The sequence below is a fragment of the Rhinolophus ferrumequinum genome, chromosome 13, assembly GCF_004115265.2.
Source record: "Rhinolophus ferrumequinum isolate MPI-CBG mRhiFer1 chromosome 13, mRhiFer1_v1.p, whole genome shotgun sequence".
In the NCBI taxonomy this organism is placed as follows: Eukaryota; Metazoa; Chordata; class Mammalia; order Chiroptera; family Rhinolophidae; genus Rhinolophus; species Rhinolophus ferrumequinum.
The window spans coordinates 54,120,236-54,148,146 of record NC_046296.1 but is presented as its reverse complement, the minus strand read 5'-3'; the positions used below and the strand labels follow the sequence as shown (position 1 = coordinate 54,148,146).

Genomic DNA, 27,911 nt, shown 5'->3' with positions numbered 1-27,911 from the left:
TAAAATATAAAACTCGGTGCTTATGGAAAGTGTGTGCGTAAGGATCAAGCAATCCTAGGAAAGTTAGCGCATGAATACCTTACTTATCTAAAGGTCCTTCATTCAGCAGATGTGCCCATTTGGAACACAGCTGAGATCTACAAGGATTCAAAGAAGGCCTGTGAGCTGCAAAAGAGGTCATAGAGAGGACGTACTGAAGGGTCTCGCTGGAGCCAGGAGGCAAGGAAAAGAACAAAAAGGCAGATTGGAAAAGAAAAAGAAAATTATCTTCATTCACAGATGACATGCTCCTATACTTAGAACATCCTAAGGAATCCACAAAAAACCATTAGAGCTGATTAAGGTTCAGCAAAGTTGCAAGGATCCAAGAGCAACAGGTATTTGTGAAAATGAATAAAGGAAACCTCATTTAAAATGGAGTCAGGAAGCTATAAGAGAGAACTCTCATGCACATGTCACTCAACACACACCACTGACCCCAAGACCAAATGTATCTCGGTGCATTTGCCAAACTGTGATTTAGGTACAGAAAGCATGACAGCTGTTATGAAATAGACTATTTCTGCTGGTTGCTACCAAGCCGTGGCCAATGGCAAAGCAAGCCACGCATCAGTGTGCAGAGAGGAGAGGAAATGCACCCCTAAAGTTTACTCAGTACAGTAACAACTACTCAGTTAATCCTTGGCTGAGGCAGAAAGCTGTAACATAGAGAGTATTTGTTTAAAATTGTTTGATGCCATGAAATGCATCATCTGTGAAATATATGACAATAAGAAATGCATTGACAAAAAGCCAGGTGCTATTTATCTTCATAAAACTAAGGCTATTTATGACATAAAAAAATGTTAAGAAGTGGTATAAAGTGATTCAGAAAGAGAGCAAGAATTTCAGATCTCATATGATTTAAGCATTTAACTTTGGACAGAATAAGGTCCCATACTTACTGTCTGGGATAGTACAGAAAACCCTGTATCAGCATTTGTGTTAAAGTACTTGCTCAAAGGCACAACTTAGAGAAGTTGAAGAAACTCATGGAATTTCTGATGCTATCCTTTGATCCCCTACAAGTTAGGGTGGAACAGAATTTTTTCTTCTAAAGAGAAAATAATTTCAAATCCTCTAAGCCAGGGGCCTGCCTGATTCTAACGTATAATTCAGGCTATCAAAATTTTAATAAACTTAAGTATCTGTTAAACACCATTCCCTATCTATTTAGACCCATCTATGAAAATCATTTTATAATTTTGGAGGTTTGGATGGCTTTCCTAAGCATGAAACGAAATCCTGAAACCATATAGGACAAGATGACTGATTTGAGTATGAAAAGTATGTGACGTCTTATACAAATCGCAAAAGGCTACAAGATGGTTATATTATGTCATGAAAGAAGAACACTTTTTTTTTCTTTTGAGAAAGAGTAACTAATGGAAAAGCAGACACAGGAGTCAAACAGCTGGAGATCAAAATCAGCTTCATTAATTGGAAAAGCTGAGTGGGAGAAGGTGCTTTAGATCTCAGCCAGATTCATCTCTCAGCACATTCGCCGTGAATTGAATTTACTTAGCCAGTCACCAACACAACTTGGCATCTCCAGGTCTCTTTTGTGGGGACGGGGGAGCTGAGAATGAGCCTGGAGGATTGGCCACTTCAAAAGAAGGATGTGGGGACAGAGTCCCAGAGAGCAGTTTCCAGGCTCTCAGCCTCACGTGGAAAGGTGCTGGCACGGTGTTTAGATGGCCACCAGCTGTAATCAGATGGCCATCCGCTGTGGCTGGGTGGCCATCAGCTGTAACCCGTTAGCCATTAGCCACTAATATAGCTGCCGTGGCTACGCTAGGGGGGTTGGTTGGTTAACAGAGAAGTGGGCGGCAGATTGCGGATCATGTGGATCCTGCTTCCTGTGTGTCTAACCCAGCCGCCAGCAAGAATATAGTGGTATGACTCCCCTACCTATGGCTCCGTGGGTGTTCCTTTTTGGCCTAGCCACATCCTGCGTTCTTATGTGGGGAGCGGGACCAGAGACCCCACAGGACAAAGGAGCACCCAGAGCTCATTCTCCATGTCTTGTTTGCTTGGGGAAGAGGGAGAGAGAATGGGGACTATATACTTCTGGAGAGTGGAAGTTCCCCCCACCAAGTGGAAATGTGAGAAGAAAGGAATAAACTTTCCTTGTCAACACTCTGCAGTACTGAGTATAACAAAATTTATTTCAATATTCTAGTGAGAGAAAAACACTGAAAAACTTCACGTAACAAATGATAAAATATACAAATAAGTCAATTGTATAAAGTCAGAAAACCTAGAAAATATTTTTGAACACCTTGCTAGAAGCCCTAGAGAAATGTGTGCCAAGGGCAAAAAATAGTAGGCACTTGTCCTGGAAACCTGTTGTTTCTGCTTATATTGCACTTATTTTCTGACCCACTTCCTAGAAACTGGCTTCTACCCTTAATTACAGGTTTAACTGGGAAGAAGTCATCATTTTATACATGGTTACCTGGCTCCCTGGCTACAGTACAGCCCATGAGTGTACATCTAACACCAAGTTCGAACAATTTCCCTTTTGGGGGTAATTTTGGAAGTGGGACCTAGTGAGGGCCTGAGGTTGGACTTGCAACACGAACACTCAGCAGCTATTGGTTTTCTGTCATGTGGACTGGGAAAATGGTCTGAGCTCAAAGGAAAAGTGAAGCTAATGCATAGATAGAAACAAACAATTATGAAGGGAGTCCATTGTTTCAACTTGAGTTTGTTCCTGCTACTCATTTGCACTCCTGATCTTGAGTTCTATCAGAGATCCCACCTTCTTTTAATTAGTTCCCTTTCTGCTTGAGCTAGTTAGATCACGTTTCTGTTTTTGCAACAGAAGGAATGCACATGTCGACACATGCTCAGAAAAGCCAAGGAAGCTGTGATGGTGGAAAAGTGGTTATTATATTAAGATACGGAATTAAAGAGCCTTGTGATTCAAGATAACCATTTCATCTTTCTAAACTTCCGTTTTCACATCAATAAAACAAAGGAATTAAATTAGATGACCTTTGTAGTACTTTAAAAAAATATTCCACTTCCTTCTGGTCTTCATGGTTTCTGATGCAAAATCCAGTCAATTTGACTCATCGTTTCCCTGTATGTAATGTATCATTTCTCCTTGGCAGCTTTCAAGATTTTTTTTCTTTGTCTTTAGTCATTAGCAGTTATGATGTGTCCAGGCTGGGCTTTCTTTAGACTTGTTTTAGATTCACTGAACTTTTTGCATCTGTAGGTTTTTATCTTCCCTCAATTTTGAGAGTTTTAGCCATTATTTCTTTGAATATTACTTCTGCACCATATTCCTTCTTCTCTTTCTTGGACTCAAATGACACAAGTGTTAGGATTTTTCAGTATTTTCTCATATAACCCTCTCTCCTTCCTTGCTCCCCACACCATGGCTTTGTTCAGTTTTTCAATCTTTTTTTCTGTTTATGTGAACAACAGATGTGATTCAATTACGGACCTTGAGATAGGGAGATTATTGTGGATTATCTGGGTGGTCCCAATGTCATCACAAGGGTCCTTATAAAAGGGAGACAGGAATATGAGGAACAAAAAAAGGAGATCTACAACAGAAGCTAAGGTTGGGTTGATGGTCTTTGAAGATGGAGGAAGGGATGAACCAAGGAATGAAGGCTGCCTCTAGAAGCTGGAAAAGGCACGGAAACAGATTCTTCCTGGAGTCTCCAGAAGAAATGCAGCCCTGCTGACATTTTGATTTGAACCCTAGATGTTTCATTTCAGACTTCTGACCCTCAGACCTGTAAGATACCTTTTGAGTTCTAATAGTTCCATTTGGTTCTTTATATTTTCTACTTCTTCACTGAGACTTTTCATCTTTTCATTCACTTCAAGAATGTTTATACTTACGACATTTTTATAATAGTGCTTTAATGCCCTTTTCTGATAATGCCAACATTTGCGTCATTTAAGCATTGGTGTCTGTTGATTATTTTTTCCCCATGGGAGTTGAGATTTCCTGGTTCTTCAGTTCTTCATATGCCAAGTAATTTCAGATTGTATCCTGGACATTTGAATATTATGTTATGAAACCATGGATCTTGTTTAAACCCTATGGAAAATGTTGATATTTTTGTGTTAGTAGGCAATTGACCTGGTTTGGTTCAGGTCACAAGTTCTGACCAACCTTTTGTAGATGGTGTTTTCAACACCAGTTCCCATTTCAAAGTCTTCTCAGTGTTATTCAGATCAACTGCATATATGTGCCAGCCAGTGGCCAGTCTGGGACCTGAGTGATTGTCTATCTCTTAGTAGAGTTTTAAGTCTATGGTGTGCTGTTTAGGGTCAGATCCATGCATGTACAACTGGAAGATGAGCCCAGGAGTTCATAAAACTCTATGAGGTCATCTTCCTGAACTCCTCTCTCAAGTTACTCAAGTTTCCCTGAAATAATACTCTTGTCAAAGTAGCATGCACATAGCACACTTATGACATGTGTAATTAAATACATCCCTAAGTGCATTACAGAATGTTTATCACACCCATTCCTTTCAATAATACTCTTGTAAAAATAGCATGCACATAGCACATTTATAACCATCTTTATTACAAGTGTTTTTAAATAATTCTCTAGATGAATTACATAATGCCAATCACATCTATTCCCTTAAAACACTGATCTCTTTGTAGCATTCTTATAATCATCGTTATTACATGTTTTTTTTTTTTAACATTTCTCCAAATGCATTAAGGAAGAGCTAAGAATATTCTCAAGTATTTTTAGAACACTCAAGTATTCCCTTCTAAAATATCCTTTACAGGATAAAAATCCAGACTCCTCAAATCTAAACGTATAATGAGATAAGCAGAAGACTTTTGATGGGTCACAATTGCCAACAGGAAGTGAACTGATCACACAATACCCAGGTCAAATAAGAATGAGGGTGGGTACCACGCTCTCTCTTTAAATCTCAGGTAGAATTAGTTTGGACCTTTACCTCAGAGCTAAAGAATAAATCCCACCAAAGAGGAATTTGCATTCAATTAAAACCCCACTGTGTTTTGGCAACAAAAGAATACCTACATTAAAAATATAAAAGCAAGCAAATAAACAACATCTTATAAAAAAAATAAAAGTGACTTTGATTTTAGATTATCACAGCAATGCAGTTTCATTGAAAAAATTAGAACAATTAAGAAATGTGTACTTGAGAAACTGAAAGTACTTATGTCTCCTTTTCTGGTCATAAAACAAACGAAACTATATACTTTACTTTTGACTTGTTTACATAAAAACTAGCATATTTCCTGTTCTTATTTTTGAAAAGGAAATAACCACAATTTTTCATATTGTTTTCACACACACAAATGAAATATACAAAGAAGTTGTTTTTTCCTTGAATGTGGTTCTCAGATTGTATTTTCTTGAGAGTCTGTGAATTAAAAAAATTCTTTTAGAAAGGAAATTTATTAAAGAATGGCCCAAGATACGGAAGCGACCTACCGTCCAACAGTAGTAGAATGGGCAAACACACTGGATATAGTTTTACAATGTACTACCATACTTGAAAAACATGCAGAAGTTAAAATGAACTGGATCTGTATGTACCGCTATAGATCAACCTCAAAACAATGTTAAGTGTAAAAAATGTTAGAGGTTAGGAACAGTGGGATACCATTTACATATACACACACAAACACAAAATAATACTATGCTGAATCTGCATATATACATACATAATAAAAGTATAAAAATATGAATAGGAATGATAAACGACAACTTCAAGGTAGTGTTTACTCCGGAGACAAAAGGGATGGCGAAGAGCTGGAGCTTTAGCTGAAACATAAAAATAAAAAGCTCTGAAGCACATCTGGCAAAAGATTAATATCTGTTCATTTGTGGTGGTGATACATGGATACCAAGCATATTGCTTTCTATGTAGTATAGTTAAAATGGATAATGATGATGAATAGAGAGTGAGGAAGCTTTCCTGGTCTTGACTGTTAAGAGAGCATTGATTCATCTTTCTGCTGTGTCTGCTAAAAGATAGGTTTATGGATGTAATATACAGTAGTCTTTAAAAAAAACCACGCAGATGCTTATCCTTTTTTCCTTCCAGTTTGAATCATTTTAATATTCAAAGGCAAAAAGTAAGTGCTGATTTTGCTTTTTATTATTATTATTAATTATTATTATTTAAAACATGCACACAAAGGTCTAACAGCCCAACAGGTCGCAGCCCAGAGGGAGCGACCCCTGCTCCGCCCCCCACAGTCCCGTCCTGTGATTGACATGCTGTGGGCCGTCCCCCATCCTCTCGGACACACACGGGAATTCACAATGGCTGCGCCACCCTCAGCTGTCGTGCCTTTGCTCTTTCATGATGTGTGCATGTCCCTCCCCAACATCTCCATTCTAAAGTAAAAACCAAACAGTTGTTCATGGTCGGGGTACATCTCTCCCACGGGCATCAGTTCCTACCGCTGGGAAAGTGAGGCGGATCTTCCGGTTAGGAGCAAGTGAGTGAAAGGGGCGGGGTGGCCGGAGCTGGAGGGATGGTCTGCCTGGCTGCACAATAATATCGGGTGAGGTCAGAAAGGCATGGAAGACACAGATGAGGATGGCACTCTGAGGTAAGGTTGGGAGGATTCTCCTCACCAGGTTTAAATAGATCAATGTGTTAAAATCTAAAACAGAAACAAAAATAATCCAAATAATCCACAATTCAAACACTATTGAGTTTCAAAAATTTGTCCCCACCAAGACAGCTAAAATACAGCAGTTAACAATCTAGATCTTTCCAGGAAGTGAAGCTCCAGCCCCCGCCATTTCTCCCTGACAACCCTATATTGGGCCCGAGAAGGAGAGGCAGCAGCCACAGGCATTGCATTTGTAGCTTTTCAGTCTTGACAGGAAGGCCAGGGGCACAAAGGAAGTGGCCTCCACCCACAAGGTTGCCCTGGACACCCTGCTCGTTTTTTGAGCCACAAAGAGGGAGAGGTCTAAAGTGGCCTTGGACCCAGCCCTTCCATGGAACATCTCTTTCGGACTCCATGGTCTGTCCTACATGGTCTCTCATCTAGCTCGTTCCTGTCGTCCTTTCCCAGCTCCTCCTCAGTCTTCTTGGTCACATTTCAAGAGCAATTCCTTCCCAGGGCAGGGGCAGTGGCAGCAGTGGCTGTGCTGTCGGGGATTCCAGTCCAGTCTTCTCTTATGAGAATGAGTTCTTCTAATACACACCTAGACTTTCTTTTCTAAAGGAGAAGCCTTTACTTCTAGCACATATAAAATGTGCTTGGGCTGTGCCTGTACAAAGATGGGATTTTAAAAATTACCTGTGGAAAATGTTTTATCCTACTTTAGTCTCCTTTGGGCTTTTACCTATATTCTTATTTGCAAGCCTTATTACTTTGTAGCAATTTGGGCTCTAGAGTCCATCTTAATGCCTTCATTCTTTATTTCAAATTTTTCTAGAGAAGCTGTTATTTCACTTTCAGCTGATTGCCTACCTACTGCTTTCCAGAGGGTGGCTGCTTCTCAAGCTATCCTATTTCTTTCCTATTTCTATTCTTATGCCAAACCAGAAAGAGAAATCCACCATGAGTAATTAGCTGATGCTCACATCACATCCTTGGGACCATCTCTCCACTAGTAAAACACAGGTTATCCTAAACAGCCACCTTGTTAACACTGATTTGTCCCCTCCTACTTTATAAAATAGTAAAACTTCATAGTTTTATGCTATGTTGTAGAACTTTACAGTTCTACAGTTTTAGCTTTGTGCAATTTGCTGTAGTGTTCTGGCAGCTATGCCTTTAAAAGTGATAAATGTGAAACAACTTTACCTACAACGCCAAAGAGCTCATAAATTAAAAACACCGAATTCTCTGTCTTTCCCTTGGTTATCAACACATTTTTGGTTGTAAGAAGCACATATGTGTTATTTTGTGGTTTTCTTTTTAATATAATACTAATAGTCCATTTTGCCTTTATTACTGAGATAAAATTCACTTGACATAAAATTCACTATTTTAAAGGGTCTATTTCAATGGTTTTTAGCACAGTCACAATGTTGTGCAACCATCACCACTATCTATTTCTGGAACATTTTCATCACCCCCTGAAAAAATCCCCATACCTGTTAGTAGTTATTCCCAGTCCTCCTCACCCCTGGCAATTACTAATCTACTTTCTGTCTCTATAGATGTGCCTATTCTGGACATTTCATATAAACGGCATCATACAATATATGGTCTTTTGGGTCTGGTTTCTTTCACTTAGCATATTGTTCTGAAGGTTTACCCATGTTGTAGCCTGGATAGTCCTTCATTCCCTTGTATGGGGGAATGATATTCCATTGTGTGGAGGTATACATTTTGTTTATCCTTTCATCAGTAGATGGACATTTGGGTTGTTACCATGAACATTCATGTACAAGTTTTGGAGTATATACTTAGGAATGCAATTGCTGGGTCATATGATAACTCTATGTTTAACTTTTCGGAGAACTGTCAAAAATTTTTTCCACAGAGACTATACAATCCGACCAGCGAAGCTTAAGGATTCCAATTTCTCCATCCTTGCCAACACTGGTTACATGCTGGAGTTTTCCCCATGTTTTATGCACCCACTCATTTTTCTTTTTAATGACTGTATATTTTATCACATTGATTTACCACAGTTTAGAGGTTGGGCTCTTATTTCATTTGGGCATTTTGATTTCCTGCATTTTCCCTCTGCAGTTATAAATATGGCTCCTTATAAATCTTTGCAACGAAGATACTGTTTTTTCAGGTTACTTCCTGTAAGTATATCCTTCCAAAATGGGCTTACTAGGTCAATGAATGAATAGAAAGAGTTTTCTTTAACACTTGTTGCTGTCAGCAACATATATTTCTTTCTTTTTTCTTTCTTTGCCATCCTCTCCAACATATATTTCTTTATTCCCTCACAATTCAATTTAATTCAAGAAAAACTCACTGAGGGCTTTTTGAATACGAGGGATTATGCTAGGTTCAGGGGTATACAGATGTGATCCTTGCCCTCAAGGCATTTATAGTCCAGTAAGACAGATAAGAAAATAGGTACTTTAATAACATGTAAGTACAAGAGAAAGAGGTACACACGATGCTGCAGGAGCACAGAGTAAGGGAATTTGACTCTAGTAAGGGGAAGTTGGAGTAGATTAGGGACTGGGACCGAAAAAAAGGGCTTCTTGGAATAAATGAAATTTAAGGTGAATATTGAAGGCTGAGAGGGAGTTAGCTAGGCATGAACAAAGGAATAGAAGTTTTACAAGTGGTTGAGGATTTATGAATAATCTTGTGTATTCCTGGGACATCGTGTGTGTGTGTGTGTGTGTGTGTGTGTGAGTGTGTTGGGAGGAGGGGTCAGAGAGAGAAGAATAAGGACAGGAGTAATTCAAAGCGATCAAGGCAGGAGGAAGTTTCAAGGGAATAATGGTAGGCGGTGACAGCTGATAAAAAGTCAAGTAAGAAGTCTGAAGGTGTCTATTTGCTTTAGCAACGAAGTGGAGGAGCCTGGAAACAGCAGTTTCAGTGGAACTGGTGAGGTTGGAAACCAGACTGGAGAGGGTTGAAGAGTGAGTGGGAGCTTTGGAAGTAAGAGACAGCTTACATTGACCAAACAAAGCCTTGTGACAAGGATTGTTTACTTGTAGTTTGTTTTTGCCGTTCTTTTTCTGAAGATTTTAAAACAATTGGAGTGTAATTCAATGGTTTCCAAATCTCTTCCTGATGAAACTCACTGCCTTGTCTTATAGCTAACGCCACTAATCTGAAGTGATAGATTGTTTGCAAAGATGGCTGCAATGATTCCTCCCATCCTCTGTGCAGCCCCCATTGCCAGTCCATCCATTAAGAGGTGGCATCCGTTTTCCTTCCCATGATGCTGGGTTGGCCCTGTGATTTACTTTGTCTGGTAGAGTGCAATAGAAGTAACATTATGTGACTTCTGAGCCTGGGCCTTGAAAGTTCTTGTAACTTCTACTTAGGCCCTCTTGGAATAATAGGACCAGCAAGACCAGTAGAACTGCCCAGTTAAGCCCAGCCCAAATTGCTGATCCACAGAATTATGAGCAAGTAGAAGGGTTATTTTAGGTTACTAAGTGTTGAGTGATTTGTTACGTGGCAATAAATCACTTTGACATCTGCTTACTTTTTTAAAGTGTGTTTTCTTGCAGTTTATGCCTACTGATATGACATTTCATTATAAAAGACTGTTATTAGTATATTCAAAGAGTTGTTTCTGTACCCGACCTTCTAGATTATTCATCAAAAAAATTGAGTCAATCACCAATGAGATCTCAAAATCTACTTAGAGATTAGTTCCAACTATTTGCTGTCTTTGAGTCACATCTCTGTCCAAGACAAAATTTCTCACACTTTAACAATGAATTTTTTTTAAAGGAGAGAAGAGTGAGAGAAGGAAAGGAGAAAGAGAGGACCTATGAAGAGCCAGGGCATTAGATAGTATAGGTCATTCATAGAATACAGTAATAATGTACTCCTTGCCTGGGGTCCATGTTTTATGCAACTTCGTCTTGCCAAGGTTTATCATGGTCTCTGGATTGGCACACAGCTAATATTCAGCAAGGATACATGAAGAGATAATAAAGTTGCTATGTTTACACATTGTTTCATATTTGTATGTCTTGTTTCCTAAAAGCAGAGCCAGCAGCTTTTGTTGGAGTTCTGGTCAAGAAGGCTGTATAGCCTTGAGTATATTGAGGACGATCTCACAGCCTCATGTACGAGCTCAGGTCGGACAATTAAGTTCGCGAACTCGTCCTAGAAAAAGTGCCACATACTTCATTAGTGAATATCACTGCGGTCACCTTTGTGGTACTCCCCTTGGGAAGCTATACACCGACGCCAGCGCCTAGTCCACCCTTCAAAGCAATTTTGGAACTTTTTCTGGGATGGCCATCAGAGCTGTCATCATATTACCCTTGACGTCCTGAATGTCATCAAAATGTCTTCCTTTCAATATTTTCTTTATACTCAGATAAAGAAAGAAGTCATTGGGGGCCAGAGCAGGTGACTAGGGAGGGTGTTCCAATACAGTGATATGTTTACTAGCTGAAAACTCCCTCACAGACAGTGCCATGTGAGCTGGTGCATTGTTGTGATGCAAGAGCCATGAATTGTTGGTGAAAAGTTCAGGTCGCTTAACTTTTTCACACAGCCTTTTCAGCCCTTCCAAATAGTAAACTTGGTTAACTGTTTGTCCACTTAGTATAAATTCATAATGAATAATCCCTTTGATATCAAAAAAGGTTAGGAACATTGTTGCAACAAGATTGGGAACTTAGTTGTCAAACCTTGGTATGTTTTAATATTTATGTTGACAATTATTATCTCGTATGTTTTGATATTTATGTCGGCAATTGTCTCAACGCCATGCCCCAGGTTTTTTAAGGATTCCTCCAGGAAAATGGATCACAGCAATGTTTTTACTGTCTTGCTCCTCTTAGATTTATTTCTGCTAGTACCTTTCTCTTTCACCAAAACCATTGATCTCAACTCCAATGATTTCAGTGTATCATAAAGTCAAAAATGATCCCTACTCAAAAATGGGGTTCCTTGAGTCGCTATATGTTCGGCTTCCATTCTAGCTAGTGATAATGGGGGGCGGCTGGGAGTGTAGGAGAGGTATCATTTCTCTGGCTGCTCAGAAGATGCCGATGCTGGGTTACTACCAGAACTGCAAGAAGGCTGAAAATAAGAATTTGCCCAATGTAAACTTTGCCCAAGATCAATTTTTCAAACTAATTCTCCCTTTCTTGAATAGTCATGCTCAGAAAAAAATGGCTATAAAAGAGAAATAATCACAAATAATCACATCTTCAAAACAATAATGGCAAGGATGTAGAGGGTCTAAAGAAATTACTAGACCTGTCTGACCTCATGTCACACGGGGCCCCCTTGGGTCCCTCTAAGCTTGTACACTGTTTCTCTGGGTTTTGAACGACTGCTGACACCAATGAGTTAGTGTTCAAAGGTTAAGAGCACCAAAATGTCCAGAAAACCATTGGGAGGCTGGTGGGATGACAAGTCACAGAATAGCAGAGACACTGTCCTCCTCCACTGACATGGGAAGTAGGACGTACAAAGCAGCACTGGTTTATTTTGAATTTCAGTATATTGTACAGACCGTTGCTGTGATAAAGAACTTGATTGATGACCTACTCAAATAGAGTTCTCTATACATTCTTACCTAGTAGGATTATGTTTGAAAAATGTAAAATACAGCAAAAACCAGGCAGACAAAACCCAACTTGAGAAGGTTTACGCTAGCCAGGGAATCCCATTTTTTAAGAAACAATAAGCAACTTAATGACTGTTCAATTCTTAATTTTTTTTCCCTCTAGCCTCGATTAAAGACTGACTTGTGAATTTTCTTTTTTTTAACATATTACCATGGTGCAGTGAAAAAATTACTCAACCAAAAGTTTGATGACCTTTGTGCTCTTATTCCAGTTTTACCATAAACAAACTGGGTGACTTTTGGGCAAGATATTGTAATTCTCCGTTGTCTCATTCTGCACAATTAGACCTATGGTTCAGGATGGTTAGGATAATATAGTGAGATGTCAAATTGCTTCAAGAATCACAGAGTTTGTGAATATAAGGCATTATTATCTTTTTTAAAATGAAAACCAAATCAATATCTTTTTACAAGCTTCTTTGGGAAACCTTGCCCATTTTTATGGCTTTAATAACTATATTGGAGTTACTAACCATATTTGTCCTTAACTAACTTCCAAGTTTCTAGATATCTCCATTTAGCTGACACTTCTTCACACTACATATAATAGGAGTTCCAGGAATTAAAGCACCCCTTTTCAGGTTTTTTTACAAAGGTGACAACATAGTTTGCGGCTCAAATAATTTTCTATGATTGTCATGCTGGAAGGCACAAAGCCTGATCTTGAGTGTACCAGAGAGAGAAGAGAGAAACTTCAATGGCTAAGGAGACAGACAAGGGAAGCAAGGCAATGACAAACTCTGCTCAATGTTGTGGTGCAGAAGGAAGAGACAGCAGGGGCTACAGAAGGGAAGACCCAGGCCAGTAGGAGGCGGCCCCTGGGAGCTCTGGGCTGCCTTAGGGATAAATGGCTCCTGGAATGGAATTCAGGAAAGAGAAGATAGAAGTTAATACAGTTGCGAAGGCAAATTTGTTTCCTCGACAGTTTTTTCTTTCTAGGTGAGAGTAAAGCTCGCCTAGGTTTAGGATTCATGGAATTTTGGAAAAATAATATGTTATATTTGTAGGGGCTTAATTACACAGGGTTAAGCCATATCACTTCACATGGTCTGTGTCATAACTGTATGGTAGCACAGGAATTGTGATCATTTTCCAGACTTAATCTTAGATAATTTACATGATATAGTTTAATTAAATTTTCAAGGTGAATAGTATTATAGAGATTAAGACTAACGTCCTCTTTTTTAAAAACGAGAACTGGGGTTAAGTGAAGTGAGTTGTCTGGGATCACGCAGCCAGTAAGTGACAGATGCCAAAGTGTAAGTAAGTTGTGTTTCGGTTTAGAAGTTCTCAGACTGATACATAATTGATCGAACTTGTTACGACCTTGAATAGAGGCAGCACATTGTGACTGCTTTCACAAAATTAAAAACTGCTCTTTTTTAAAAAAATGCTTTTGAAGAAAATATCAGAGAGGTAGAAAAAGGATTTTACGAAAATCAGAAATGTCATTTTGAGTTTGCTTACATTTGAGTGTGCTTATGTAAGTGCAGTTTATGAATTACTATTAGGTTGTATTCAAGCCACGTTTGATGACTTTTCACAATTAACTAAAATGTTTTACAAGTAAGAAGTTTATATTTCAGATGGTAAGCACAGGTCTTATATTAAAAAAATTATTTAATTGATCATGTCAAATTGATAATGTCAACATAAGAATGTCCAAACCTGTAAAGAATTTTTATAAGATTTTATTTGAGCCAAAACTGAGGGTGGTTATGCCTTTAAAGGGTATTCCTTCTGGCATTTCAAAGGTGTGTTAACTAACTCAGATGCACAAAACCAATGGACAGGACTGGCTTAAAAAGCTTTTACTAAAGCAATTATATGCCTGGGGAGTGACTACCCACCAAGATCTGCCCATTTAGGAATTTATGATCAGATCACCCTGTGAGGTTACTATTAGTAGAACCCCGTTTTTTGTCCATAATAATAAGAGTTTTTTCCCCCATTTATATTGGTTAGAAGAAACACATAGCAGAGGAAATCTGTAGCATATTATTAATACTTGGGACAATAGCCTCAGTCTGATTAATAGATTGTCCATTTAGCACAAAGGTATATCAATTTAGTTTTCTTATCATTACATAGAAGGGATTTAAATATATTACCTGCATAAAGGAAATACTTTTATGTCCAAAGAGGTGGTTTCACAGTTTTCCTTTCATTAGAGACAATTTCCTTCTTAAATTAAAGGGAGAATCATATTTCTAATATCCTACTCAAAGCTAGGCACTTCACAGCATATCAAAGAGATCTTTGCTCATTCATTTAAAAGAATATATTGAGCATGTATTATTTGCAAGCCACTGGGCTATGGGACATGAGGAAAATTAAGATGTATAAGATACTGTGGATGAAAAGGGGTTTTATGGAAGGTAACCTCACAGGGTGAACGGATCATAAATTCCTAACCGGGCATGTCATGGTGGGTAGGCATATAACTTTAGTAAAAGGTTTATCTTTGCCTTACACAAACTCTGTCCATTGTTTCTGTGCATCTAGGTTAACACACCTTTGAAATAAGCTAACCACCCTCAAGATAGCACATAATCTTACCTATCCTGTAATCCAATCCCCACTCTGCTTTCTCCCAGCTTCATGTAATCTTCCCATGTCCCCTCCTTAATCTCAAGTGGATAAAAGAAACTGTAAAACTATCTTTCTCCAGAGCATTCTAATTCTTGCTCCCAGCAATTGTCACAGATTGGGTTCAGATAAATTCTTATAAAAATTCTCTACAGGTTTGGACATTTCTTATGTTGACAACACAAATCCTTTCCTTAGGGCAAGTGATGGGAAAATGACACTCAAGTTTATCGATCATCTACCATGTACCAGGTATTATATCTACTACTATCTTGTAAAAGTCTTATATTTTGGCTGGCCCAGTGGTTCAGGTGGTTGGAGCTCTGTGCTCCTAATGCCGAAGGCTGCCAGTTCGATTCCCACATGGGCCAGTGCCAGATGGCTCAGTTTGTTGGAGCACGGGCTCTCAACTACTAGGTTGCTGGTTTGACTCCCACAAGAAAAAAAATCTTATATTTTAGAATGGGAGACAAGACATATGCAGAAATAATAATACACTTGGCATATATTGATCTCCCAGCATGTATTGTTTTTCAATTACAGTTCACAGTCAATATTATTTTATATTAGTTTTAGGTGTACAGTATAATGGTTAGACATTTATATAATTTAAAAGTGATTCCCCTGATTAGTCTACTTCATAGTTATTATGGTATTATTGACTCTATTCCCTATGCTGTACTTTACATCTTCATGACTACTTTGTAACTACCAATTTGTATTTCTTAATATCTTCACTTTTTCACCCAGCCGCCCACACCCCTCCCATCTGGCAACCATCGGTTTGTTCTCTATGTCTATGAGTCTGTTTCTGTTTTGTTTATTTTGTTCTTTAGATTCCCCATATAAGTGAGATCATATGGTATTTGTCTTTGTCTGACTTATTTCACTTAGCACAATATCTCTAGGTCCATCCATGTTGTTGCAAATAATAAGAGTTCATTCTTTTTTATGGTCAAGGAATATTCCACTGTAAACATGTACCGCACTTTCTTTAGTCAATGGACTATTGATGGGCACTTAAGTTGCTTCCATATCGTGGCTACTGTAAATAATGTTGCAATGAACACCGGGGAGCATATACCTTTGAATTAGTGTTTTGGATTTCTTTGGATAAATACCAAGAAGTTGAATTGCTGGATCATAAGGTAGTTCTATTTTTAATTTTTTGAAGAACCTCTCTATACTGTTTTTCCATCGTGGCTGCACCGATTTGCAATCCTACCAACAGTACACAGGGTTCCCTTCTCTCCACATTGCCAACCCTTGTTGTTCATTGATTTATTGATGATAACCATCCTGACAAGTGTGAAGTAATATCACACTGTTTTAATTTGCATTTCTCTGATGACTAGTGACATTTGTTGAGCATCTTTTCATATGTCTATTGGTCATTTGTGTGTTCTCTTTGAAGAAATGTCTATTCAGGTCCTCTGCCTATTTTTTAAATTGGATTGTTTTTTGGTGTTGAGTTGTACGAGCTCTTTACATATTTTGGATAGTAACCCCTTATTGGATGTATCATTGGTGAATATCTTCTCCCATTCAGTAGGTTGTCTTCATTTTGTTGATGGTCTCCTTTGCTGTGCAAATACTTTTTAGTTTGATGTAGTCCCATTTATTTTTTCTTTTGTTTCCCTAGCCTGAGGAGATATATCAGAAAAAATATTACTAAGAATAATGTCAGAGTTTACTGCCTATGTTTTCTTCTAGGAATTTTATGGTTTCAGGTCTTACATTTAAGTCTTTAATCCATTTTGAATTTATTCTTATATATGGTGTAAGAAGGTGGTATAGTTTTAATTTTTTTTCATGTATCTGTCCAGTTTTCCCAACATCATTTAATAGATTGTCTTTACCCTATTGTATATTCTTGCCTCCTTTGTCATAGATTAATTAACCATACAGGTATGGGTTTATTTCTGGGCTCTAGTCTGTTCCATAGATCTGTATGTCTGTTTTTATGCCAGTATCAAGATGTTTTGATTACTATAGCCTTGTACAGTTTGATATCAGGTAGCATGATACCTCCAACTTTGTTCTTCTTTCTCAAGATTGCTGTGGCTATTCAGGGTATTTTATGGTTCCATATAAATTTTAGGATTATTTGTTCTAGTTCTGCGAGAAATGTCATTGGTATTTTGATGGGGATTGCACTGAATCTATAGATTGCTTTGGGTAGTATGGACATATTAACGATGTTAATTCTTCATATCCATGAGCACAGTATACGCTTCCATTTATTTGTATCTTTTTCAATGTTTTATAATTTTCTGAGTACAGGTGTTTACCTCCTTGGTTAAATTTATTCCTCGGTATTTTATTTTTTTGGTTGCAATTGTAAATGAGATTGTTTTCTTCATTTCTCTTTCTGATGGTTCTGATAATTATTATTGTATAAAAATGCAAATGACTTCTGAATATTAATTTTGTATCCTGCTACTTTACTGAATTCACTTATCAGTCCTAATGTTTTTTTCTGTGGAATCTTTAGGGTTCTCTCTATATAGTATCATGTCATCTGTGTTATTTGTTGAATGAATGAATGTAAGGAACACAAGAGATCTTAAAATAACTACCCTTCATTTAGAAACCCAGAGAGATGGAGAGGTTCCCTTAGGAAATGGCTCCCTATACTGAAGACCTCATTTCATGGTGGTTCATTGTTTTTGAGCAGTGGAATTGCAGGTTTCTCCTGCTATCCGAAAATAGAGTGTTCCTATGAAAACTTTCATAAGCCAAAATGACCTAAAGTGAAGAACCAATCAACATTAATTTATACGGAAAAAATTTTTGAGCGCCCCCAGGCTCTCCAAATAGCCAAATCATATCAAGGAACACATAAAACCTAAAATAATACTGACATAATAGTAAAAGCAGTGCCACTTTCACTGCTTGGGCTGCATGCTGCCTCTGTAAACAGCTTTTTGCAAAACAAATGCTAAATGCTGTTTTCGTTTTTTTTTTTTTTCCCTCTCTGTAAAAAAGGACAATCCTGCTTGGATTCTTTCAGTTAGTGAAAACAAGTACAGTAAGTCCTCACTTAGGGTCCTCCACTGGTTCTGCGACTTTAAGTGAAACCTACACGGAAACCAATGTTTCCATAGGCTAATTGATATAAACAAGTGTTTAGTTCCTATGGCATTTCATTGTTATAACCAAACACGATGAATGAAACGATATTATTTGAGGACCTGCTGTACTAATGTAGACTTTTCCTAAAAGTGAAATGTCCTAATGGGAACTTTTGAAAATCCAGGGATACCTGTAATGATCCTGGGTAGGTTAGGTCCTCTGAACATTGATTTCCTAATTTGCAAAGTGGGGAAAATGCTTTCCACCTCATAGTGTTGTTATGGGAGTTGGTGGGAATGTATGCAAATTTCTACCGCACACAAGGCGCTCAATAAATGGTAGCAACTTTTACTATTTATTATTACATTTTATTACAGATTGACACACACTAGCCGTTGATCTAGTGTTCTTTCTACAACTAACTGGGATCCAGTAATGTAACTGCACTTCTTTAAAACGCATTTAAAGACCCCTAGAGACTCAGAGCAGTGCTTTTATCTGGTCCGGAGACATTAGCAATCTTAACCTGGAAGAGTTTGATAGAGCCGAGTGTGGCGAGGTGGTCCAAGGTTCACAAACAATGCTGACCTGAGAGGTTTGTCTCTAGTGCCCTTTCACGCCCCTTTACCGACTGCAAAATGTCTCTCAGCGAGCCTCCCACCGGCTTTTCTTGTCAAATCATGTTTACTGAGCTGTGTGTGCAGCGCACATGCCGGGAGCTGGAAGCCGGCTGAGCACAGACCTTTTTTCAGCTCTTTTGGGACTTGAGGGAACTAAACCCTCTTCCCTGAGGTAGTGCTGAACTAACTGGTTCGCATGCCGTCACTCTAAACCTCAAGATTAAAAGGGTAGCCCCAAATCTCAACGCAGGATGAGACGCCACATAATCGTCGCCCTTAAACAGAGGCGAGTAAAAAAAAAAAAAAAAAGCCCCCCCGGGCATCCGACCTTTCACCTCCCCCGTCGCCTTACCTCAGCTCACCAATTTTGACGCTAGCGAATGAAGCGACGCAGAGATCTGAAAGGCGGGACTTAGTGTTACCCTTTTCACGCTGATTGGATTGCGACGGCGTGAGGGGGCGGGCCGCGTGAGCGAGCTAGCGATCCTCCCTCGGTGGGCGGGGAGGAGTCGGGGCTGCGCTTGCGCGTTAGGCGGCGGCGGAGTGGCCGTGGCCGGTACGCATGCGCGGTGGGCGGAGCTCGCTTCTTTTAACATTGCCAGCCCAGTTCTTCCCATCTTTGCCTAGCCGGTGCTGGAGTTTCCGCCGTTCATCGTGGAGAGTTGCTGTCGAGGGGGCACTCGGTGTTCGGGTCGTCATGGCTGGTTACGAATACGTGAGCCCGGAGCAGCTGGCCGGCTTTGATAAGTACAAGGTAGCGCGGGCCCCGCGGACACCCCTCTCCCTCCTGCTCCCGGCCTCTCCCAGGCGGCTGAGGAGCTGGCGCGGTCCGTGTCACCTTGTGTCGCGTGGTTCCGGGCAGCCCTGGCGGGCGTTTTGCCGGGGGGTCCGGCCGAGTCCTGGGGCTTTGGGGTCGGGGTGCGTGGGAGCACCCTAGGCCCGCCGCCCCAGCTCGGCGCCCTCCCAGAGGATCGCCTTTTCCTTCGGAGACCGTTCCCTTCGCTTCTTTACATCATTATTAGTATTATTATTATGAGTCCCCTGAGAGGTGATATAGTTCCCATCTATGGTGTCTTCATTGTGTTCATTTTAATGAAGTTTCTACCCGCCTCTCTCGTATACAACTTCAGAGATGGAGATGGTCATTGAGCAGACGAGGCCCGGGAGAGGGAGTGACTGCCGAGGCCATACTGCTCACTCACGCAGCCCACTTCTGCTCCCAGGAAAGGGGCTTGCTCAGCCGGAGTAGCCGGTGGCGCCTGGGCTGCCAGATGAAGTAAATGTACACAGGAAGGGACGGTGTAGTGGAAAGAGCGCGGGGTTTGGAGTGCATAGAAACCTGAGACCAAACCCGACACCCAAATCGAATTGTTCGGCTCTGGGCTCTACCGTGTAAAAGGATTACAAACATTTGCGAAGCACCTGGCACATAATGGGCCTCTAGTAAATGCTTAACTTTTCCTCCAAATCTGGTTCGCCTTCATTACTCCCTTATTAGTGAATGCGTTCTCTATCCATCCAGTTGTCCAAGTGCGAAATCTGGGTAGTAACCTTTCATCCTTGCTGCTACCTGTGTCGCTTTCACTCTCGATTCCTCTTACCCCACCCACCAGCCGGTGAATCATCAGGTGCTCTAGGTATGTTCTATCATTTTTAGCCTGAACTAGATGAGTGGTTTCATTACCACGCTCTCCACGTATACATCAAGTAATCTTTTTGTTTTAGAATAGTTTTAGAAAATTTTAGTACAGATTTACAGAAAAACTGTGAAGGTAGTAGAGAGTTCCCATATATTCCACACCCAGTTTTCCCCTATTATTTACATCTTACCTTAGTATGGAGCATTTGTCACAATTAATTAACCAATATTTACACATTATGATTAACCGAAGCCCATACTCTATTCAGATTGCCTTAGTTTTTACCTAATGTTCTTTTTCTGTTCAGGATCTCATCCAGGACACAACATTACATTTTAGTATCCTGTCAGTCGCCCCTTGGCTGTGACAATTTCTCAGAGTTTTCATGTTTTTGTTAACCTCGATAGTTTTGAGGTGTTCTGGTCAGGTGTGTTGTAGAATGTCCCTCGATTGGGATTTGTCTGTTTGTCTCCTGAGTAGAAGGTTATGGGTTATCGGGAGGAGGGCCACAGAGATGAAATGCCATTCTCATAGTATCACATGAAGTGTATGTGCTGTCAACATGACTTGGTACCATTGATGTTGACTCTGATCACTTGGCTGAGGTCGTGTTTGTCAGGTTTCTCCCCATAAAGTTACTGCCTTTGGAAGAAAGTTACTCTCTTTGGGAGGAAGTTCCGATATACAGCCCACACCTAAGGAGGAAGAGTGATGTTCTGCCTCCTCGAGGGCAGAGAGTATACATAATTTATTTGGAATTGTGCATGGAAGATTTGTCTTTTCTTCCCAATGTATATTTACTTATTCAGTCATTAATTTATATCAGTATGAGTTCATGCATATTTATCTTATACTTTGGGTTGTAATTCAATACGACCACCCACATGTTGCTCACCCACATTCATTTTTGCCCTTCTGGCCCTTTCTTTATGTTTCATAATGATCTTGAACAACGTAAACATCTGGTCACATCACTTTCTTACTGGAAACCCTCCACTGTCTTCGCATTGCTCTTGGAATGAACTCCAGAAATTCATAACATGATCTGCATGGTTCTGAGTGATCTGGGCCTCATGTGTGTCGCCAGCTTCACGTCATGCCACTCACTAGCCATCCCTCCCAGCCTTAGCAGCCGTCGCCCCCTCCAACCTTCCTTCTCCCCCACCCCCAGATCTTCAGTAATGTTATGGCTGCCAGGGATGCAGCTCCGTTCCCCATTTACATTCATCTTCATGTCTTAAATGTTATTTCCTCAGAGAGGTGTTCCCTAGCTACCGCTTTCCTCTTAACTGTGCTCTCAGCACCCTCTGCTTCTTTATAGAATTAGTTTTCAGTGTGTCTCCCACTAGAAGGTAATGCCCAAGTGGTTAGACTTGTCTTTAGGATGACCGTGTCCTGAGCACCGCGCTACTGTGCGTACTAGACACCCAATAAACATTTGTGGAATGAATGAATAACTGAAAAAGTCATAATGGGTTGTGTCTAACTGGCACTGGAAAAACTGTAAGGGACCTGAGAACGTCGCATACTGTATTACTCTGCTTTCACGTAATGTTGTGCCATACCATTTTGAACTGAGATGCTATTGACTTGTCTTAAAATTGTAAGTGGAAAGAAGTTCCAGAGTCTTGGTAAGCCAGGCCAGGGCTTTACCACTTTCATTAAAGGGTATTGACACAGATAACCTCCTCCTTTGCCTTAAGCTCTATCTCTTTTCTGTTACCTGTTTTGCACTGTAAATATTGACATATAAAACTTTTCTTCCTTACTAGGATCTAGCTATCTGGGTAATTGTTCATAGAATAGCTGTTTCACTTACAGCAGTGTCTCTAATAGCGAATCTACTTTTTCTTATAACTAGTCTTCTCTAAATTGGTATTTCCAACTAGATAGGTGTCCTCATTTACAGGAAATTATAGTGTGCTTTTCTGTTCCTATTTTCCCCCCTTCTGTCATTTGACACACTTCCTGTGTCTGACAGGAGATTTCCTATCATCCTGGAAAACAAAGGTCGATTAAGCAACCCTCCAATGTTTACTAAAATATAGTTTGTTGATGTTCTTTTGGTTATAATGAGACTTCTTTTTTTAAAAAAGGGGAGGGCACAAATTCATTTCTTCTTGTAGAGGGTTCCTTACTCATTACTATGTTCTTATTAAACAATAAGAATCCAAAGGTGTCTAAGGGAAAAATATGTGTGGTCAGTTTTACTGGAATGTGAATCCCACCTAGAGACCTTTTCTTCTTGAAGATCACACATTCCCATTGTGTGGTCTGTGACAGTCAGTGCTTTATAAATGCTTGTTGAATTAAAACAGCTTTACCCATAAGTGAGTAAAGACTCAAAACACTCAAAAGAGCTTTTTCATCCCTGATGTGACCCTGTATAGTACAGCAAAGAGATTTAGAAACAAAATTGACACTATAACAGCAGCTGATGACAAAGTTACTTTTAAACTAGTTTAATTTCTTTATCTTCCCTAGAGGTACATCTGAGAGCTACAGTTGGAAACCTGGCAGTTATTCAGAATAACTGCTGAAAGGGGTGACACGTAGAGTGGTCATTAGGTTTCTGTAGTGAGAAACTGTAATACAATTGATTTTCAGTACAGAAGAAAGCATGGGATAGATTCTGTTATATGCTCCCTTAACACTTGTGTTCTCTATTGTGTTACCACCGTTTTATTAAACTGTGAAATAATTAGTGTCTGCCCTCTCTTTTAGGATATGAGCTTTGGGAGGGCATGGCTTGTAGGTGTCTTGTTCACCATGACCAAGGTCTAACACATGAATGGAGTAGGCACTCATCATATATTGAAGGAATGAAACTGTAAAAGAATATAAACCATTGTGGAAGTATGGTAAAAGCTGGTAAAAGCGAGCTGTGTGTCTCCTGAACATCAGAAGGATACTTTTGTATTTTGAATGTGAAAATGGCAGGAGTTTAACTATGGTTGTTCTCTGTTACTTGTTACAGACAATTAATTATAGTGAGGGATTTCACCTCCATGAGGCTTATTCTTCCCCTCTACTTATCCTTTCTTTGGACAAGTCTGGCAACTTAAGGGTGGCAACTTAATGGACAGATCTTTGTAATTGAATTTTCCCACTTATCTAAGGGTGAAACTTCCATTGTGGTTTGCCTAATCTGACCTAGGGAAAGCATAGTTTCAATTGATAGTGTCAATTGATAGTGTAGCAGCTTGTTTCACATTGTATCTTTTTGCTTCAGAGAGGAAATGTTCTGTGAAATAATCTTGTTTGATTCCAAGAATATAATGTTATGATGGCTTGTTTCTGCTATTATGGTAATTAATTAACTTGGCTGTCAATAACAACCTGATTTTAGGAATGGTGATCATTGTGAATTCATTAGTGTTGCAAGTAAGGATGTAAAGAGAGACTGTGTGTCTTGATGGCAATGCTAAAGAACTAGAATCTGGCCTTCTCCCTAACTGGTTCATACAGTTTGGTTTTGTTTATTCAGTAAGCATTTATTGAGCGCTCATTCTGTGTCAGGGGTAGCATTGAGGCTGCAAAAATTAAGTTAGGCTAAAATTCCTGCCTTCAAGGGACCCAGTTTGGTGGTATATGGACAAGTACATATAACTAAACACATAGTTATATATGTATAACTATTTTGGAAATAGTTATACATAGTTAATAAATGCAGTTAGCTAAGTGCTGGGAGCGATGGGAGAGGAGAAGGAAGCAGTTCCGGGTGGTGAGGGTCAGAGATGAGAAAGGCCTCCGAGAGGGGAGGGAGGGGGACACAGAGCTCAGTCTAGAAAGGAAGGCTGAGTAGGCCCCGATATTACCAAGTAAAGGGGAGAAAAGCCCTCAGAGAACAAGACAGCAACACAGTGCAAAGGCCTGGAGGCCTGAGAGAATATTTTCTGGGAACCACAAGACGTTAGATGTTCAGGCATAATGATGGAGTAGCAGATGAGACTGGAGAGGGAGCAGGGCCCTGAAAGAGGGGGATGATTTGATGTAAAGGACTCTGGATTTTACCCTGTAGATCAAGCGTTTCTGTTGTCCGAGGACTAGCATCAGAAGGCCCTGGGGAAAGGGTGTAAATAGCAGATTCCTAGGCCCACTTTGGGGGATTCCGACGAGTTAGATTGCCATTATCTGCATGTTAAATGCCTCAGGTGGTTCTTAGGTACACTGTCGTGCTATAGGTTTTGGGGAGGCACTTGGGAGGTTTCAACAGGATCAGATTTTAATTTTAGGAAGCTCACCCTGGTCTTGTAAAAAATATGGTGGTGGAGGTAAGGGTGAGCTGGAGATCTCTTAGGATCGATCCTCCTGCATTAAACTAGGTAAGACATGAGGGAGGTCTGAATCTTAGCAATGGGGTTCAAAGGGGGGGTTGGGGATTCTAAAGGGATTCCAGGTCACAGCTGGTTATCCTGCCCCCTGCATTTGGCCAGCAGATATGTTCAGTTTGGCCCACACCTACACGTCTCTTGAGAAACCAGAATATTGGACAACATCAGCCCTGAACTTCTCTAGACAAGAATCCCTTGACGGTGACTAGAGCTTGTCTTCTTTAATTAAAGAAGGTTATCCGTTCCCTAGATTTTGTTTCGTGACCAGTCCATAGGCTTCATGCAGGTCTGCTGAGTTCAGTGTACCTGCCTCATTCCTGTGGACATTAGAGTTTGTGATCCTTGATTTAAGATTTTAAATTGACAGAACGAGATGACTGACTAGCTGGAGGGGGTGGTGTGGGGACCAGGGGATGAAGATGGGGAGGGGTCTGGCATGACTCAGCTTCTGGTGGGATGGTTGGGTGGAGAGAAGTGGCAGTCATGGAGGTAAAGGTTTTATAAAGCATTAACTGTGAAAAGTTACCCTTGGTAGCAGTAGCACCTGACTTTTGTTGAGTCAAAAATTTAATTAGGTTGATAGCTCAATGCTCAAGGTATCTCTTGAGTAACCAAACTCATGAGAGTTTGATCCTTACAGAAGCACAATTATAATTCAAATGATAAATGATGCTGATTCTGACAGGATAACAGTAATCTTTTGTGAGGGTCACTTCTCTTGGACAGGGCCCTGGGAAGGTGTGGTTTGTGGACTTGGAATTAAAGAAAACTTCTTGTTCTAACGAAGTATCATTTTTGCATAAATTGCCCTCCGTTAAAGGACTATTTCTGTAACGAGTTCAAAGATTAGGCCACTTTCCTCCTGCTCCTGAGCCACAGCAGAAGCATGAGAAATTCTTGATTTTTCGATTTTCACTTACTATGATTGCAGGCTGATTGCAGTATAATATGTTTATTATGGCATTTTCTAGATGTCTTAGTTAATTCAAGCATAACTTCTCTTTACTGGTGCTTTGGTCTCCTTGAATAGATTCGAGGAAGGGGCCTCTCCCATCTGTCAGTACATTAGGAAGGCCTGGAAAGCATTTTGGTGGTCTGAGATAAAGATTTACAAATGTCTCAGAATTATTTTTGCAGCTGGCAGAGACAGAGGAGTCTTTCAGAAGGAGTGAAAGAGGGCTGGATAGGAAACTTCTGCAGAGGGAGAGGGAGAGAGATTTAGTGGCGGGGAGAAGGTTACATTTTTAGGTGCTATTTTGGAAGAACCATCTTGAATTGGTTCTTTTACTACTTTCTGAAATATCACTTCACTGATGATGGCTTGTTTTTCTACCTGCTGTAATGCTTAAATGTTAAGAACTTTGCTGAACAAGAATTTGTCCAGTGCATAAGGGGACAAGGTGTTGGGGAAAGGTGTTTTAGAGAGACTGATGGGAATCAAGGCCCGGAGACTCGGAAGACCATACTAATAGAGGTGCGAGGAAGTGGTGGGTGTGTGAGGGCAGGCTGAGCCCCGTGAGCTCAGGGAACGCGACGGGAGAGCAGTATCATCGGAAATAGTGAATAATAATAATGGGAACAATAGCAAACATTTAGATAGCATTTACTATCTGCCAGGCTGTACATCTGTTATCTCATTTAATATTCACAAGTGCCTCGTGAGGTAGAGGTCCTATTATTTCCCCCACATTACTGAGACACAGAGAGTTTAGATTACTTGCTCAAGGTTCCCAAGTTGAGGTTTGAATCCAGGCATCCTGGCTTCCGAGTCCACGTTCTTCATGCTCTGCTGCCTCTCAAATCTAAGGGTGACATATGAACTGTGCCTTACAGTTACTGGGTGTTTTGTATAAGATACATAAACATTAGAATAAAGACCTTCAGTATCATGCTTAATTGGATTTGTGTCTCTGTTTGCAGATGGGGACAATAGATAGTGAAAAAGAATTGATTTGATTTCTCTTCCCCCAGTTTTAAATTATTAGTAGGGGCAAGGAAGTGGGCTTGTGTGTGCTAGTTTTACATCTAGTTGAGTGTTAAGAACATCATATTACTATGAGCTGTGATTGAGATAAAAGGCTTTTGACTAAATAGTTAGCTTTGGTACTGATGTTAAGTTAAAAAGAACCCACATACTAGCTCTGCGATCTCGAGCAGGTAACTTCATCTCACTAACCAGGTTTCCTGATCTGTGAAATGGGCTCATAGGATCATTATCAAAATTGAATGAATTAATAGTTGTAAAGTGCCTGGCACTTAGTGTTAAGTAAATAAAAAATAATACTTGACATTTGTGCTTCCCGCTTGTGAACGTTAGATAGCATATAACATTAGATGAACATACCCACGCCTCAGGAAGCAATACCATGAGAAAGTGTATTTTAGGGAAGGAAGTTAAAGGTGGCAACTTAATAGACAGATGGAAAGAGTAACTGAGAAGCCTGTGACTAGCGTGGGTCCCACCGATCATTTTTGACTTCAGATTTCTTCCTCTATTTAATCACGTATAATAAATAGTCCAGCAGGCAGAGTAAGTAAATTTTCTCAAACACCACTCTCCTACTTAAGAATCTGCAGTACCTCCCATGTGTTTATCATGTTTAGTATGCAGATTCCTCAGCAAGCATTTCAAGTTCCTTCACTGAACGCCCTCGTCCTTTTGTTTTATCTCCTCATCTCTCGTTAAGAGTTTATTACAGACTAAGTCTAGCAAGCAAACCTGTCTGTCCTCCTGGCCTGCTTGTTCTTGTCTCATTGTTCTAGCTCTTCTCCAATCTTCTCTTACCACCATCTTCTCTCTGAATTCCTAGCAGATGTAAGTGATGGTATGTACTGATATGAGATCTCACTGTCTCCTGAGTCATGTTCTCTGTGGGTGCAGTATTTGACGTCTTGTATTAATAAGCACTTTAAGAAACTTGATTTCTATCCCCGGGTTAATAGAACTCCCCGCCCCCTTTTCATTTTAAGTTTAGATTTGGTGTTTTTATATCATAGATTCTTATGGCTACCTTGCTTTTTACTCCTAAAAACAGTTGATGTTGCACTCAATAATTTTGGAAATAATTTTTAAAAATCAGAAACGTCATTTTGACTTTGCTTACATCTGAATACTTGCAGTTTGTGAATTATTATTGGCTTGTACTCAAGCCACATTTTATGGGTTTCCACAGTTAACTAAAAGATGTTTTACAGGTATAAAGTTTATATTTCAGATGAGTAAAAATCATTTATATCAAAAATCATTTGAGAGTAAGAGTCCTCTTCTCATACTGATTAGAAGACAAAGCAAGGGAAATCTGCTGATTATAGATAGTTGATAGTATAGATAGTTGTCTTCTCTGTTAGGACTCTGCTCTGGTCTCCTCCT

The 27,911-nt window shown here is 39.8% G+C and overlaps 1 protein-coding gene across 1 annotated transcript in view; it reads left to right on the top strand.

The window, feature by feature from the left end:
• The first annotated feature begins 19,149 nt into the window (after positions 1-19,149).
• Positions 19,150-27,911, top strand: part of SELENOI (selenoprotein I) — a 35,633-nt gene continuing 26,871 nt past the window's right edge. Inside the window, exon 1 of the mRNA XM_033124483.1 lies at positions 19,150-19,321. Within this exon, the coding sequence (XP_032980374.1) occupies positions 19,265-19,321 (57 nt within the window). The 5' untranslated portion in view covers positions 19,150-19,264. The remainder of the gene's footprint in view (positions 19,322-27,911) is intronic.